This window comes from Haliotis rufescens, unplaced genomic scaffold (assembly GCF_023055435.1).
Source record: "Haliotis rufescens isolate VD_foot unplaced genomic scaffold, xgHalRufe1.0.p SCAF_9, whole genome shotgun sequence".
NCBI lineage: Eukaryota > Metazoa > Mollusca > Gastropoda > Lepetellida > Haliotidae > Haliotis > Haliotis rufescens.
Genome location: NW_025964383.1, coordinates 4,403,715 through 4,422,732, shown reverse-complemented (window position 1 = coordinate 4,422,732; position 19,018 = coordinate 4,403,715). Strand labels below are relative to the sequence as shown.

At 40.7% G+C, this 19,018-nt stretch overlaps 1 protein-coding gene across 1 annotated transcript in view; it reads left to right on the top strand.

Annotated features, from left to right (window-relative positions):
• The window catches only part of LOC124151459 (retinal guanylyl cyclase 2-like), a 596,567-nt gene that overhangs the window by 533,627 nt on the left and 43,922 nt on the right, over positions 1 to 19,018 (top strand). Inside the window, exon 17 of the mRNA XM_046523944.2 lies at positions 7,001 to 7,080. Within this exon, the coding sequence (XP_046379900.2) occupies positions 7,001 to 7,080 (80 nt within the window). The remainder of the gene's footprint in view (positions 1 to 7,000; positions 7,081 to 19,018) is intronic.

The window sequence follows — 19,018 nt, the reverse complement described above, 5'->3', positions numbered from 1 at the left end:
AAGGCACCCAGTGACAGTAGACTTATAGATATTTTTGACAAAAGGTCAGATGTTATACTGCGGTATTTTGCGTTGTGTTCTCTTCTCCCTGGGCAGTATTCTTATGTCTCTACGTTCTAGGAGGCTCCTGACCGGGTTATCAATTCTAATCAGAAAGAAAACACAAAGAATGGAGTTAGGTTTAAAGTTTATTTAACAAAACAAACAACAGGGGCAAAATCCTAACCTTTTCTATTCCCTACGTAATTTTCCCCCTTCCCTACCTACTTAAACCTATTCAACCGTATAACTAAACTTGTACTATTAACCACCCGTCTAACTTAACTCCCAAAAGTAAAACGTCTATAAACAAACCTATTCAATCACTACTCTACTTTTCCCCCACCCATACATCTTAATCTAACACCTCAATGAAAGCCCTAAAATAATAATGAATGATCCTGATTCAGGACGCGGGAGTCGACCGTGCCTACCAGGTACTGGTGAGTGACGACTGACGATTCCCTACCCAGGTTAGGCTTATAAAGCCAACACGCGGACCATGTGACCAGGAAAACGGACACAACCAATGAACAAGCTCCTTACATCTCGGCTCTCTCAATCATGGCTTCCGCCTAGCCGAGCATGCAAGAAGCGTGCCATCGTCACGTCTTCCCAGCCACTACGCCCGCGTGGGCATAAGCTACTACGCAAGGACTACAAAGATAGGTACTACGTCAGCCGTTCAACTCACCCTTAAACTAACCCACCCACTACGTTCTTAAATATATATATTTACCCACAATAACCCCCGGTCGACTACACATGCATGAACTGGTTGAGTGACTTTCTTTCATCAGTGTGAAAAGATAACCCAGAGAGAAAGGATTAAAATCCTAAAGATATCCTATCTATATGGTATAAGTATCCACAACTAATTTCCTCTAATATGATAAACTGTTTCCTTTGGTATCCCTAAGCAGTAAGACGAGTTCTATGGATGAACAACTTCTTTATTACGATTAGTGTGACGTTTCGGTGTAGATCCTAACACCTTTATCAAGCAAGTGACGACACCTTTGTCATTCTCAAACCTGACCATGACCCCAAGACCCTCCTCAACCACCTGAATGCCCAACACCCCAGGATGCAGTTCACTATGGAAGAAGAAGCTGACAGACAACTACCATTCCTAGATGTAAGAGTGCAGAAAGACTCCGATAACAAACTCCACACCAGTGTCTACCGTAAACCAACCCATACGGATCAGTATCTGCACAATTCCTCTAACCCATCCACCACAAATCAAGAGAGGAATTATCGCCACCTTTGCCCGACGTGCCGTCAACATCTGTTCCAAGCCACAACAGCTACAAACTGAACCCAACCACCTCCGCCATGTATTCACTAACTTCAACAATTATCCTACCAGCCTAGTTGAACAAACAATCAACAGCATCCTCAGCCCCAGAGAGCGGCCTCCACGACAACAGACAGCCCCGCCCGTTTGTCATCAGTCTTCCCTACATAGGAACAGCCAGCCACCAGATCCGCAGACTGCTCAAACACCACGCCAACATTGATACAGTATTCCAGAGAGGCAGGACAATCCAGAACATCCTCAGTGCCAATGGCAAGCCCACTACATCAAAGAAAGAAGACCCAGCTGGTGCCGTATATCACATACGATGTGACTGTGGCGACTCCTATGTAGGAGAAACATCCAGGCCCCTACCCATTAGAATAAAAGAACACAAGACCTCAGTACAAAAAAATGACTCAAAATCAGCCATCTCTGACCACACCCAAACCCACCCCGACCACAACATCCAGTGGAACAACATCAAGATTCTGGCCAACAATCAATCAGACTACAAAATCAGGAAACTCCTAGAAGCCATCTACATCAAAAGGATCCAGCCAGCAATGAACAGAGACCAAGGCTATTACATCCCACCCACTGGCTTCCAATTATCTTAATCAGCTCTCTGTGTCCATCAATCATTTACTGTATAAACTTTGATGTTAATAAGTATATATACCTATGTTGTTTAGCACTATCCACTAGCACTAATAAATCGCATTTAAAACCCCAATAAACTACCAAAACCAGACCACATAATCAAACTAACAAACTTCCATACTCAGGTCCCTTAGTTCGTCCCCCAAACCCTCTTGGCATTTTTTCAAAATTTCAAAATTTCCAAAATTCTATATAAGCAACCACTAAAACACCCCTACTGGATTGCCAAACAACTTTTTCCCCTTTTCGGAAACACATTAAATGGCTTGGCCGGGCCCGTGTGCGAAATACGCTGCAGTCGGAAAGCGCACGTAAAATCTCCAATATAAGTAAGTAAGTAAGTAAGCACTATCCATCACTTGCTTGATAAAGGTGTTAGGATCTACACCGAAACATCGCACTAATTGTAATAAAGAAGTTGTTCATCCATAGAACTCGTCTTACTTCATCACACCAACTTCTAAATGCCACTGAAAGAAGTTATCCCTAAGCAGTAGTACTCAATATGCGTATTGGGCAATTGTAAAAATCACAAACCCTAATGAGATTCACGCCGGTCACTCCAGGTGATTGTTAAGATTACAAATTCTATCTACATCCTGACAACATAGTAGTATATGTTCCTTTCCAATATCATCTTATGATTAAAGGTAAATGGTAGAGTCCCCCACAAAACTTCCCACAAAACAAAAAGTGGGGTGTGGGGAAATGGAGCATATTCCTACGTGAGATCATTACATAGGACATTAGTGGTAGTGACTGCCCTATCATAATTGTACCATCGGAAGCATAGATTTGGCGAACAAATTTAATTATATTTGCATTCACCTGGAATGACTCATATAGGCAATAATTACTACGAAAATTTCTGCAATCCACAAACAAAATCACTTGATTAATGGGCGACCTTTTTGTTCCAAAGGGCAATAACTCTCCTTTTGAAATGATATAAGCGACGGTCCAAACTGTCGCTTCCGGTCTGGTTCCCGGATCAATGTGCGCTGCGACAACTACTGACATGTAGAGACGGAGCCAAGCTAAAGAGTTACCCTGTTGCACCTTCGTTCAAAAACGGTCGTTTACAACTGAATATTTTTAACTAGCACATATTTTGTAGTGATTATTAGTTTATAATATCAACATTTGTTGAGTCTTCAACTACAAGACGAATTGTCACTGTGGAATATACCTAGGGAAAAACGTCATGAAAAGTGGTATATTGCCACGGTATTTTCTATGTCAGAAAACAGCGAGGTATTCTGTCAGTCTGGACTAACATATTGCATCGATGAAATAATGCAAACTCATTTTATTTATCAGCCTTTGTTATCTCCCACAACAATACAAGCATTCAAATCTCAACAAATACTACCATGGACTTCAATTTAATAAAATTAGTGATACGCCTACATTTGCAGCACACAGACATCTTTGACAGGCCTTTACCAATGATCTATATAGATCTAGTAAGTATACATCCGTGCCTTTACAAATATTTTAAGAAGAAATAACGTTCAAAATAATAAAACAACTGATTTTAAATGTTACTTTTTATATCAAAATTAAAGTTGCATCTGAATATTTAAATTTATATTATTTTTTTAGAAATAGGCCAAATGAACATCTACCATGCATCTTTTAAGCACTCAATTACTCAGTTGCAATATACATACCAGTCATCATACTTTGAAATAAGAGATTTACCCATATTATTCTGCCCGTTATAACATGTGTCCCACCATTAAGTGCTCCGAGTCATCACAGGTGTTAATTCATTGATCCATCATTTCTTACAGAATTCTGACACTCATGCTCTTAAAATAGTAGTAAATTACAGAGATTTGTCCCAACAAACAACAAATCATACTGACTACCCCACAAAATGAGTTGATGCATAAATAGATCTAAATAATAGTTTTATCTCTTGTTTTAGTAACATTGATTATATTTATTTTGATGTTGACAAATTATTTCCCATACAAATCCACACACTATCCAGCTGTATCTAGGTATCCTGATGTTCATTCAACAGTATTTCAAGACACCTGTAGTATAAAGTATATTTTGTCGATATTATTATCATATAGCAAATATGAATTTAGAAAGTTTATCATCAAATCTTCTGATGGTTAAATAAATGCAAATTGAATCCCACAGTCATTCCATGTAGATAAATAGATTTATTTATGTTATTTGTTTTTGCATATAACAGATTATACTTACATATCTTACAGTCAGTGTCTATAATCAGGCCAAATTTGTATTTTGACTGAAAATTTCAGTCAATATGCAATATTGACTGATTCACTCAGGCAAGGTATATTTTTTCTTAAATTTTCATTCATTTGTTATTGCCTGAAAAATAGGACCGGATTTTAGACAGACTGGCTGAAATGAATAAGACTGCATAATTTAATCTCCTCAATTTAATTTGGATCTATTTTGATCTTATCAAGATCAAAGTAACTTATGTAAGAAATTAGAAATGTTTTCACAATGAATTGATTGATTCTCCAAACCTGAAAGAATACCAGAGTCCCTTTTTTATGTTACTTATCTTTATTAGCATAATATTCAGTTCAGAAACAGATGACTGCTAAAAAGTCATCCATGTGTAATCAAATACTAGTACACATGCACAAGTGTCAAGATATTAAATAAAATAATAAGATTCATTGTGCAATGCAGATATCTTTTGGTGTGAAGAGAAAAAAGAATAACATTAATAATTTGTTTATGTTGGAATTTGAAACATCAGTTTAGAACAAGGAAACATAAAAAGCAAGGCCTAATGAAGTTAAGAAGCAGCTTAAAATGTGTCACAATCATATCATGGGTGGATACAGAGGCGGGGTGCGCACCCCCTTTGTATTTCGAAAAAAATCTTTATTTCTGTATAAATTACCACCAAAGACAATAAATAGATCTTAATTGTGCACCCCCCCTTTTCCAAAAAGCTGTATCCGCCCATGCATATGATTATTGTCAATGCAAACTGGATGTAGACACTGCATTGATAATACAATCAACATTATAGAGATTGACAATTAGTATGAATATATTGTTTTATTTTATAAAAACTGTAGTTGGTACAAATACTCTTGAATATGTATTTTAACTAATATATAGGGTCCTATGTGTCTGAATTTATATTTTTTCTACTTTGTAAAATTTTAAAAAAGGCCAAAATAATATATATCTTTCATTGATCATATTGAAATATAATCATGGTAGTATTTGGCAACAAACAGCTACCATTCATATACATAAAATCCTTTTATACAACATGCACCAATTAACCCTTAAATATCAAAACAGATTTCAGTGATTTCCATTTCTTTAATTTTGAATATTGTATCATGATATCTAGTTGATGACATAATTTTACAGTGCCTGTTACTCTTACAATTTCTTGAGAACATTTCTCATTGCTCTCTGTCATATATCTGACAAATACTTACATTGCTGTCAATATTCACATATTGCTACGGGCAACGTTGCACGAGACCTTCACATTTCGCGTACCATATCGCCTCACCGCTGTACATACTGAAATGCATGCATATGATGTAGCCTGCTTGGCGATGCTACAACATAGATATAGGAACGTATACAAAAATCTACTTAATTTTTAAAAGTGGGATATTCATACATCAAGGGCAACACTTTCAGTACCGATTGCAAAACGTCAACAAAGCGACCTGGGATGAACGATCAGCTGATCTCACAGCATTGCTTTGAACGCCTATCTAGTGGTTAACTATACAATATAATCAGTCGTGGTCATCCCTGATGTATAATTAAATCAAGGAACATTTATTTCCGGACATGGCAATAGATAAATCATTGTTTAGGCGTGACCGTTGCCGACAGAGGTGAAGGTTATACTAGTTAACTGTCTATAGGCGTCATAGTAACATGTAGTGTTCGTATCGTGCATACCACATGAGCCGTCAGTTTAAGGTTGGACCGTCCGGGTCAGCGCACCTAGCGGGTTAGTGAAGGGAAGACAAATTGAAAAAGATTGCCAATTGCAACTATTTACCAACCTGCAACAATTGTGTCAACTTGGGGCTTCCCGAAGCAATGAATGCGTATCTAAATTCACTACTGTTCTACTGTAAGCTAGTCACAATGGCCGCTCATTAACTCAAGATTAACATCTCATTGTTCTGTTTTATCTCACTATTCATTTAATCTATTTGTCAAATTCAACTGAAAACCAGTGTGCAAACCTTGTGCAACCCGTTGAGGACCAGTGCCACATGCGTGTTACATGTGTTCTCAAACTTCTAGGCAGTAATGAATTATAGTGTTGGTTCTAACAGCATTATCAAGCAAGCGATCAAACGGTGTTAGAACCTACAGAAGAAGTTACTGTACCTTTAAGCAGTAGGCCTTATTCTATGAAATCTCTGTTGTAAATTTTTTCCTCAATACTGTGCAACGAGTGTCCTGAGTGTGTCATCATTGGTCATTGCTTGCATTTGTTCAGGAAAGCACGTGGTTTCACTTTGTGATGTAGGCACACATGCATTTTGAGCCTGTTCATAACAGTGATATGACGTATTGCACTGACTATTGAGATGATCATCGATATTAACAATTGGAAAGTTAATAGTAGGGCTGGAAGGTGAAGTAGAATATAATTGCTCACCGCATGAGATGGCGACTTAGGGCACTTAAGCGGTTGTTGTCGGCATGGGTACTACAGATATGTACCCCAGGAATGTTTCTGTGTACAGAAATGTATCCAAGACAAAATCAGAAGGCCCAGGTTCGATTCCCCACAAATGTGTGAAGCCCATTTCTGGTGTCAACTGCCACCACCCCTCCACCCCCTGTGTGCTGTGTTATTGCTGGAATATTGCTATATAAAAAATCGTAAAAGCATACTCACTCACTTTCAAGTCTTGACTATGTGTATCTGTTTTGTGTAATCGTATTTTATTTTTTGTCACACTATACATGACCCTGATTGTTGGTACTCTTCTTCAGGGTAAAGGCAAAGCCCCAACATACTGGTTAGTAGGAAAAGAAGGATTTGACAAAGAATTACCAGAGCCTCCAGAGCAAGGGTAAGTTATCTGCCAACTCATTCCTTTCTCCTCTGAGAGAAGGGCTGCTTTATGTTCAGCTCTCCCGCTGAAATTGGTTTACTGAATTACACCTTTCTGAAAAATGTCGGAGACATGATAGATTCTGTATTTCCTGTATGCCCTATAGAATTATTGTGACACTGGCGATGAAGTTCACTCATCAAACTGGAACTGAGCATACAAAAGGATTGTGTATATGCTAACTTGTGTATATAATTGAAATTTAATGATACTTAATGTACATGATGTCTAAACTGGGATATCAACCACCATAAATCAAGACATTTTGGCTTAATTTACTTCAAATCAATACCATGAATTTGCAGAAATCCTTTTACACGTGACTGACAAACATAAAATCTCAAGGTCAAAAGTTTGTGTATGAAAACATATCTCAAGTATTTAAAGTTGGAAGTGATTAAATTCAACATACAAGATCTATGGTGGCTCTTTTAAAAGAACATTCTCATCGTCTCGCGAAACTTTGTCAAAACATGATATACAGTAATCTATGGTTATAACGAACTTAAAGGGACTACTTAAAGCAATCTCATTAAAATCAGACCTCAGTTCTCGCTACCCCTAAACAAAGATCTGAGGACATCCCATTACGGGTCACGTCAGAACGACCTTTCATCCGACCAATCAGAGTCGCTTACCAGATTATGAAAGTGACAGTCGGAATGTGATTTCTGATCATGATCATGCCTCGAAAACTTTAACACAGGGTGTTCAGAACGATAGTTACGGGTTTAACAACTGTATCCATACAATCTAGAACATTTATTAGCCATTCCAGAATGTTCTTTTGTTCAGGTTTCAAATTTGTAATCGAGAATTTGTCAAAATAGGTTTCGAAGCGTAGTCGCCATTTTGAAATTAGTGCCGTAAAGCACGAGAAAGCTGCCTTCTGATTGGTCATTCCATTGGTCGGTCAAAGTTCGTGCAAGGTCGGTCTGACATGACCCGTAATGGGATGTCCTCAGATCTTTGTTTAGCGGTAGCGAGAACTAAGATCTGATTTTAATGAGATTGTACTTAAAGGGACCTCTCTGCGCCATAAATTCTGTATTTTGGCTTCAGTCACACGAACCAATATTTTCAAATTTTCAACAGACGTCCTCTTCACTGTCAATTACACACACAACTAGTTGTTGCCAAGTAGCATCGTAACCACTGAAGCTATGACATAAGCAATGGCGTCAACCTCACTTTTTTCCTGTGTGTGCTAGAGTCAACACCTAATGTAATAGTGGTAACAATCTAGCACTTGGTAGTAAGTCACATTAATCTAAGATTATTCAAATAGTTTTCTACAATAACAGACAATAAGTACATATTAATAGTTGCTATTATAGTATAGCTGGTGCTTGGTGTTTGTGAGGTCAGAATGGAGTCTCCCTCTAGTCCCGGGTGCATGAAGTGTGGTTGTTCATGATCTTGAGGGGGGCACAGGTGGCCCAGTCGTCTAAGGCGCCGCGATTCGCTGTGCAGAGTTGCATCCCTTGGGCACGCCAGAAACCTATGATTGTGGGTTCGAATCCTGATTCGCCCCGATTATGTTTCTAGGTTTGTCAGCACCATACCCATGCTCGTGGGTTTCACCAAAGTGGTAAACGTCTGAGACCTGCATCACTTGGGGCTTTCCACCCACATTAAGCTGACAAGCTGTGATATAGCTGGAATACTGTTAAAAGCGGCGTTAAACCCAACTCACTCACTCACTCACTCATGATCTTTGGGGATCCTCATGATAACTGCACGAAGTGTAGAGGCGCTTCCTGCAATGAAGATAAGAGATGTGAGAAGTGCGCCAACACATCCAAAAGACCTTCACTAAGATAGCCAAGGCACTGACCAAGTAGATGCAAGAGGCTCCCAAGAAGAAAGTGGAAAACATCACAGCCGAGACATTCCACCCCAGTGTCTCCCACTCCAGCTTATTAACCATCTCCTGCACTCTCTATGAGTCTTTTTCATCAACTAGTCAAAGAACAGCAGGAGATGATGAAGAACATGTTTGAGGCTAATCTCTCTGGATGAAGAAATGGAGAGAATCAAGGAGATAGCTCTGGCAAAGAAGAATTCCCCAGTCACAAGACCATATAGGGGTATGCTATCTGTCCAATCATCACACACGACTGTAGGGCCTTCTCCAGGCGACCAGCCAGCTAAGCCATACAGCCAGCCATCTGACCAGCCAGGTATAAGGGATAGCTCTGGCAAAGAAGAATTCCCCAGACACGAGACCATATGGAGGACCATCTGTCCAATCATCACACACGACTGTTAAGACACTCTAGGTAGTCACACGGACTCCATAGGCCAGCCATCCTCAGCACGACCAACTGGATCGTCGGGGCGGGATCAGCAACCAACCGTTCCGCCGACCTAGATGATATTTACCAGCCATCCACTTAGCTGTCGAGTAAAAGCTTACAGGCTTTTCCCTACCATGATAAACGATCAGCTAAATCTTTGCTTAGGTCCCAGCAGGATACCGCAAGGCCATACTCCCCAGCTAAGTTAACACACAGACTCCACGGTAAACCTATGAACCATCCAGCCGACCGGCCTACCGTATGATCACCATCAACCGACGGTACCCAAGACAGCTTACTGTATGGGCCACGTTATACACGGGCAGCCATAACAAACTGCATGGACTTTAATCATACCGGAATCCTGGACACCAGGATGGTGAACTGCACAGAGAACACATGGATCTGGCTGTCAGGAAGCTACTAAAGAAGCAAGCCATTTGGAGACTAGCGGATACCAAAAAGACCAAGGTTTTATTCTCTGGTTTTCATAGTTCCAAAGAAGAGTACTACCGACATGAGAATGAGAATCGACCCAAAGACCCTTATCTGGGTCATAGTTCACAACATTGGACCAGTCCTAATTCTTTTCATGGGCATCAACTTGCTCCTACACTGGCAACATCACAGTTCCTACTCAGAACTCAGACACACCACTGGTTTAACGTGTGTAGAGCTTGAAACTAGTCGACTCAACATACGGGATTACAGTTTACTGCTCAGGAAGAATTACACGTCACGTGTCTAGACTGACAGTAAACAATTTTACCGTAATCAGGTCTACTGACTTAGTGGGATCTGTGCAGTATATTTGTACAGACCGACTTACATGATCACTTATGCGTAACACTACAACCACTCGACCAGATGCCTGTCGCTGTACATCATGTAGCTGATTCACAACTACAGCAATTCCTGCATGCACATTGAACGAGACACCACGATATAATAAAGAGAATGCTTATGTGAAGCCCAAGAGTTGGAAATGATTCGTACAGTACAATCTTTTAGACCAAGTAATTTTTTAGATTCAACCTGTCCTACGCATTACATTGTTGAATTCTTCCCATGACCACTCCTCCATACAGAACGGGTGCGGCTAAATGTCTACCAGGGATTTGGCATTGGTTCGCTGACAACACAGTTTTCATGTTTCGTCATGTCCCGACACAAGCAGAGAATTGACTGAAGTGGACAAGCTGACTCCATTTGTTGTCGGATGGAAGCGAGACATATTCCCGGGAAACTGAACATCCTTGCAGACAGCTTTCCCTCCAAGGGATAATAGTGGCAACAGAATCTTACATCCTCAGATGTGGATAACCACATTATGGGACACACCACACCAAGATCTATTTGTCACCTATAACAACCATCAACTCCTGTTTATGTCAGTCCAGTTCCCGTCCCAAGGGCTCACCAGATCGATGCGCTATTGATGGATTGGACGGATCTATTTGCATAAGCATTCCCACCATGGTTTCTCCTAGACAAGGTCATCCACAAGGTGGAGGAGGATTGCATGATATTCCTGATAGCACCAATCTGGCCCAGCAGAAAGGTGTTCCCCAGATTATTATGTCTACTAATGGAAAAACTTTGCCAGTTACCTCACCATTGAGATCTGTTACGACAGCCCAAGTCCAACTTTTTACATGACATCCTGTCCAGCCTACATCTAAACGCCTGGAAGTTCTCACGCAAAATGCAGATATCAGGGTACACTGTTCTTGCTTCGGAAGCTTAGGTAAGATCATGGAGACCTTCATCCTCCCTTATATATGACAACAGATGGGATAAAATCATCCAGTGGAGAAGACAACTAGGGACTATAACAAATACAATATCCATCCGTATGATAGCGATTATTTTCTACTAAATCTATGGCAGGAAAATAAGTTCCGACATGGGGGCATAGAGGGTTACAGATCTGCTCTTCACTCTGTACTGAAGGAAATCGGACACCATCCCATTCTAAACTAGACTAGACTTCTAGACTAATGAGATCCTTTCTACTAGAAGATGTTCACACACCCCGTATCTTCCCCAAGTGAAATCTTTGTACTATTGGCACTTTTAACGAAACTTACGATCCCATGGCTAAGGCTAAATTACTCCCAAATCCAGGAAAGCATCCTTCCTCCTAGCCATGGCGACAGCAGTAAGTTTCAGAACTCCCTCATGATCAACATTCGACGTCTGTCACTCTACGATTGCTCCCAGATTTTGTAGCCAAGAATCAATCTACCACAACGGGGCTGTTGGGTCATAGACACTATACCATCCCAGCATTGGGACCATTAGTAATGGGGTAATTAGCAGTGATAGTATGGAAGCCAGTACTAAGTAATAGGCAATGGACAATAGGGCAAACGAGAGGCTGGTGGTAATACTAATTACAATCAGTGCTAATTACTGTAGTGTTGGCTTCCATTGTGTATTGCTAATCACCTATCAGCGCCAACCATCTATTGTTAGTCCCACCCCTTGTGAGTCTCCACCTTTTGTTTTCTCATAATTTTGTTGTCCTTACATGTACATATATACTGAACTGCAAAAGAAACATCACCATGCATAGATATATGAGAAAACGTATTTGCCCAAACACTGTAAACATACGTTGAGACATATTAAAAAGATGAAACTTGGCAAAACTGATCATCAAGGTTAAAATTAAAGTGTCAAATGTTCTTAAAGTGAAACACAACACTAGTCTCTGAGAAAATGGCATCACAAGTCAGTACCTTGTGTGTCCGCCATGAGCATTGATGACTGCTGTGCAACGTCGATACATGGAATGGATGGCGCAGTTGATGAAGGCCATAGTCACTTGAGCGCACACTCTGAGGAACGCCTGACGCAGTTCACCTGTAGTTGTCGGCCTTGGTCGGACGTCATTCAGACATCTTTGAATCTCGTCCCACAGGTGCTCAATGGAATTTAGATTGAGACTGAGGGAAGGCCACTGCATGGCTCTGGTGCCATTCTGCTGGAAGAAGTCTCTTATTTCTCTCGCAGTGTGGGCATGCACGTAATCATGCTCAAACTCATGGTTGCGGCGACGTGCCAAATGAGGTATGGCGTGTGGTCTCAAGACTTGATCAATGTACCGAGCTGCTGTGACACCATTGCCTCTCCCTTGACCGATGTTCTGGAAGACCACAGGGCCGACCCTTTGTGCAAGACCAATTCCACCCCACACCATGATGCTCGGACCACCCCATGAGTCTCTCTCAACAACACAAGCATCCGAATAACGTAACCCCAATGTCGCCAGACTCTCTGTCTGCCATCTGCTGTTGGGATACAGTGACAGCTCTCATCTGAGAAGACAACTCTTCTCCACTGCTGGTGGTGCCAATGCTGGTGCTGTGTTGCCCACTGAAGACGGTCCCGGCAATGACGTGGTGTCAGAATGGGTCCTCGGTGTGGCTTTTTACAGTGGAGGTGTCTGCTCGCCAATCATGAACACACGGTGTCCGAACTAATGTGTCGCTGGTGTGTCCCCATGGTCTGTTGAGCAGTTTCCGCAGCAGTAAGAAAGCAATCTTGAAGATGCTGTCACACAATCTGATAATCCTGACGTCGGGTAGTGACCCTTGGTCTTCCACGTGGTCAGTCATCTGTAGTGTTGGTGGTCTAGTACCGTTGCTGGAGCCTATATATGGTCCTTACATGGACTTGAACTGCATTGGCTACTTGCCGGGTGGTTTGTCCAGCTTGCAATTGTCCAAGGGCTTGGTGTCGCTGATTTCTTGTCAATCTTGGCATGTGGTAGCAATTCAATAACAAATGAATGTTATCCAATCTGGGTGGATTTTTAAAGGGCAAGAAAATGGAGGAACACATGTGTATTTCAATTTGCACGGAACTCACGTGCATTGGGTTACCATGGCCATTGCCATGATGCGTTTGGGCGATCGGTTTTATCGTCATTTGCTTTGTTTTTTATCATCAAATTTCATTTTTCCGGACAAGGTAATGTTAAATGTTAGAAACTTTGACAAAACTTACCCAGATATTTAAATTTCAACTTTTCATGCAATGTTACTTGGGGTGATGTTTTTTTTGTGGTTCAGTATATATGCTCCCTGCATCATGGCATTCATTCACCTGATTTAGGCGTAAGCATATACTCCGAAATGTTGTGTTCCTCATAATAAAGAAGTTAACATCCATAAATTCTCTTCCTTATGTGTATCTCTTCTAATTGCCTGATTTAAAAAAAAGATACCTGAAGGCCCTAGATTTGCTGAAAATCGTTTCAAATTCAAAGTGGTGTTGGGTTTACAAAGCTTTACTCCAACTGTACCGTTTGCTTAATCGCTCTAAACTAAATTAAATAAGCCTCAAAAAGAAATTTAAAATTATGGATACTATTCATCATCAAGGCCTGATGCCTTCAGAATTTCTCCCATCAATAGCCTATATTCGGAAGCTGATTAACCATCCCTGATGCAACGTCGCATAAAATTAGCCTTGCAATATGTCACAAAACTCTAAGCAATCTAATCCTGTTTATGCTTTTCCTCCTTCCTACGAATAATACAATAAATAAACATCACTTATGCCACCTCTAGAAATAAGGAAAAACCCTGCTATTTCTGATGCTAATATTGACCTTACAATTATATCTCCGACTCAGAATTTGTCTTCTCCTCCATGGCAGTCAGTAAAGCCAGAGGTAGACCTAACATTAACTAAAATAAATAAATCTGAAACAAATCAACTCCTTTATCATCAACAATATGGTGAATTAAGAAACACATGATACTTACAAATCTATATTTACAGGTGGATCAAAGGTGACGCTGATGCTAGCGCCGCTGTCATTGCATCCAGAACGGTATCATCAAGATTACCAGATGACAGTTCATTTTTTACAGCAAAATCACTGGCAATATTAACATCTCTCAAATATATAAATACTAAACAAATATACGAAACAAATGGTTCTCATTTTCTGATTCACTTTCCTGTCTTATATTATAGAACTACATAATGATCTTGCTACCGGCCAGTACAACATCGTCTTTTGTTGTTTACCCAGCCATTTTGGAATCATTGAACACACAGTGGCCGATGCTGCTGCAAAAACAGCACTCAACAAATCTGTGATACATGTACAACTTCTTATCCCATAAAGTGATTACCGGTATAAACCTGTAATGAGATGTTACATCAAAGATCTTATGCAAAAGAAGTGGGACACCCAAGTAGACATTAACAACTTACATGCAATAAGACCAATTATTGGTTACACCTACTTCGGTTGTCAGTCCAGATTTGATGAGGTCATAATGCAACAATGTCGTATTGGCCCCAGCCAATATACAAATGAATATATACTCACACGCAAAAGAAACGCAAGTGGTTTTAAGCAAATAGGTAACAAACACAGAACCATAAATTGATCCGAGTTTTAGCATGTAGTGAAGCCTGATGGTGTTATCAATATTTTTTGTTGCATTTTGGAAGCCCCGAGTAAAAACGCAACATAAAAAACGAATCGCCAAAACGCCCCATTTCAATGAATATGTGGGTATCATGCACCCATTTCTCGTGAAATCGAAAATGCACGAACTGTCAGGAACTGTAGTGGGTATAAAACTGTGGCCGATTCTTGGACCTACCACTCCTTGGTCAACAATGCCACGCCAAACTCAAATTCAGAGAAACCAGGCTATCGGACGTTTGGAAGCTGGAGAGTCTGTCCAAGATGTTGCCCGTCATTTCAACGTTAACATAACCACAATTTATCTTCTCCTGCATCGATACAATGCTACACAGACCACAGATGACCTTCCTTAGAGGGTCATCCTAGGGTCACCACACCTCGACAAGATCGGCAGATTACCTGTCAACACCAGCGACATCCGTTCCAAACTGCAAGTGAAAAGTGCTCGACAAACCATAGGAACACATAATCGACACATATGCCGGGACACTGATCCGACTTCTCCGTTCAAACAACCTCAGATGTCGCCGACCAGCACGTCGTCCTGTTCTCCAACCACGACATCAACAAGCATGACTTCAGTGGGCATTGGGTCATCACAATTGGCGTCATCATGAGTGGAGGCGTGTCATCTTCCCTGATGAAAGTCGCTTTTGTGTCTCCCATGCAGATGGAAGAGTCAGAATTTGGCGGCGTCGAGGTGATCATTTTGCTGACAGAAACGTTGTGGAAAGGGATACATGGGGTGGACCTAGCGTCATAATGTGGGCAGGGATTGGAATTAATGCGAGACTTGGACCCATGTGCTTTCTGAATGTTGGTCAAGGTAGGGGACATGGCGTCACTGCTCAAGGGTATATCGACCAAGTGATCAGACCCCACGTTGTTCCATTTTTTGCACAACATCAACAACACATTTTCCAGCAGGACAACGCTCGTCCCCATGTTGCCAGAGCTACAATGGCCTTTCTGCAACAACACAACATCCCTGTTCTACCGTTGCCAGCCCTCAGCCCTGATCTGAACCCCATCAAACACTTGTGGGATGAAGTTCAAAGGCGTCTGCACAATGTGCGCCCAGTCCCTACAACTGCCGATGAACTACTCACAGCTGCTCTGGATGTGTGCAGGAGGATCCCTGGGGCCTTCACAAATCGTCTGATCCATTCAATGTAGAGGAGATGTGTGGCAGTGAACAATGATAATGGTGGTCACACCAGGTATTGACTGACATTTTGGCTATTGACCCGAAACTGTGTAAGCCCTTAACATTTGAAAAAAACAATTATGTCATCTGCCTTTTGATCCATTAAACCGTCTTCAGTTAAATTTTTGTCAATCTTGCCCTATTAGTATTTCTTGTCTTTACTGTTGAAAATAAATAACATGTATACTGCATACTCGACTTGCGTTTCTTTTGCATGTGAGTATATATTGAAAGGTGAGGATCCCTTGTGATGAAAGAAGGGATCCTGATTTTGTGATGTGACAGATACGTTACATTTAGTATGCCAAAACCAAATATACTATTCAAACACTAATGTTGATGTCAACTAAGAGAACAAATAATATTTTTCATTATCACAAACAAAAATATTATGAGTCTCTCTTTGCTGAGGAATCATGTGCGGTAACATATCTTTTTAAAAAATGGTTAAGGAATTAATCTCTTTCCAATGTATCATAAAGCGGGATGAACAATATCAGTTGCAAGGGGCAAGCTTAACAATAAACAATTTGGGGTTAACAATGAAATCTAACATCGAATTAACTATGAAACAATTGGACAAGCATGACGTGTTTGTTACTTTGCATGTGAAAAGAACATTGCCAAACTGTCCTGAACTTTCATGTTATCCTCACTGGATAACCTGTAGGAGCTTCTGGAGCGATCGACTGGAATTGGTTCCACTAAACAGAGGATATCCTCAAATGCAACCAAAATCTCATCAGATTCATCAGGCCATTTGAACTATTTCTGGACTGACCAAGAAGAAAACAAAAGCTTCTCCATCTATTTTATTGACTTCAAGAACTTGCCTAACGTACCACGTGTCATCATACATTGCAGCAATGAAAGACTCAACATCTGGTACCTGTCTTGGACTATCAGCGTCCGGAACAGTGAGGTCCTGTGATGTCCCAGGAACTGGACAATCCTCAACTACAGATGCTTCTTTCTCCTGTGAAGAACCAGTCATAAGATTTTTGGTTTTGAGTGTTACCAACACAGATGACATGTCTTGTCCAACCATCACAAAGCTGAGTTTCCTCTAGACAACCGCTACTGTAGCAAGAGGTATCCATCCCGGACAGTTACCTCCCCAGCTGCTTGACTCAGTACAGCACGAACTTTCATTGTACCACGGACTGGTTTGGCTTGACTGGTAGTTGGCTGCTGCGTCATAATCTTCCCTTGAATACAAGAAATATCTGATTGACTTCTGGTTCTTTTCAGCCCATGAAAAGAGATCTTTTGCATCCTGAATGATACATTTTCCCTGCTTTACAGCTTCCGATGCCATGCGCTTGACAGTTCTACCAATTCCATCACATGTCCACTCTCAAAATAATTACATTGAGCAGAAATGCCAAAGAGCTTTTGTTGGTTGGCAATCACATTAAAAATGTATTGATTTCTGTATTGAGAAGAAGGACTGTCAGTCCAGTAATGTATTTTCTTCAGATCGGGGACAGCTTGTTTCAGAATGGGGACCAGCTTCTCTATGATGGCAAAACAGCATTTGCATTGTGACTGTTGACATCATGCCTTTAAGTCGCAAAGAGCTTTGTCCTGAGTACGGACTTTGCTGACATGTTCTAGAAACCTTGAATACTCTTCTGACATCATAACAGTAAAATCAGGTTTGGACAAAGATTTTTTCACCACACGCATGACCTTTTTTCCTTCAACCTCAACACGGTTCCATTAATTTTATTCAATCTCTCCATCACGAACCTGAGATAGCTTATCCTTCATTTGTTCAAATGATACATTTCTACTGACTACTTCTGGATGCCAACAGATGTCAGAGCCTTCAGTTTAAGAGCCATGTCCTTGTGTTTTGTGCAAAGACATGTGTTTCTAGACAAAGCACATGTTAGTGTCATATTTTGCGGACGCAGCTTACAAAAAGCAGAAAATGAAAGTTTAATTGTAGATTTTCAGCTGTATACCGATCATGGAGATTTGACAGGTAGTCATTGAGTATCCGAGTCTGGCATTTCACTCCATCTAATTTCAAGGCATCTTGTTTCCCAGGCATACTTCGGCTGACATCATCTCTCTCGAAAAAACTGACAACTTTATTCCTAATTAATGCTTTGATATGAGTCTGTCGTGATCATTAAATAATGGCAATAGCCTTGGATGCAACCTTGGTCAGCCCACGCCGTCACAAGCCAGTAGCTCTTATTGATGAAGCGCCCTTAATTGTACCGCTTCACAATTTTGCCACCGACAACAGAATTTAGAACACCTTTAATGGTGTCACTGTTGTTTGCATGACGGGTGTCCTTTATTTCATCCAGTTACTTATTACCAGTTTCCTCACAACACCTCTTGGAAGATCTCTCTGACTTACATCATCGACCATTTCAGAGCAAGCAGTGTTGTTGATATCAGGATCATTCCTGACTTCTGTTTCATTTCTCTTCTTTTTTTTGAGACGCTCATCTTGATTTGGACATCGTTTAGCACTCCGGTTTTAAGAAACAGAAGCTTGTTCCAATCTTCCAACTTCATCCCATGCTTTCTTCAAGGCTTTGGATTTTCTTTTGGGAGGTCCTGATTTTGGTCACCAGAACTGGATACTGCCCCCCTGTAATGGCGGAGGTAGAATTTCTTCTGAGTGAGAAAAACAGGTATGTGGCCGTCAAAATGATCATAAATGCAGTTTCATTAAAACTACAAACATCCATGCTTAACAACAAGTCAAAAAGCATCTAATAAGCCAGAAAGGAACTATGGTTTCTTAAATAGGTTATTACTTACCTACATTCATTGGAGTGCCTCCACAAAAGTCTGGATGAGGTTTCAAAATCCCTTTTGACTATGCTTCTCAGCCGGAAACATGTCAAATAACAAAACTCAAGTCAACTGTGCAAATAACGTGTGGTTTAATTGTAATTTCAGCGG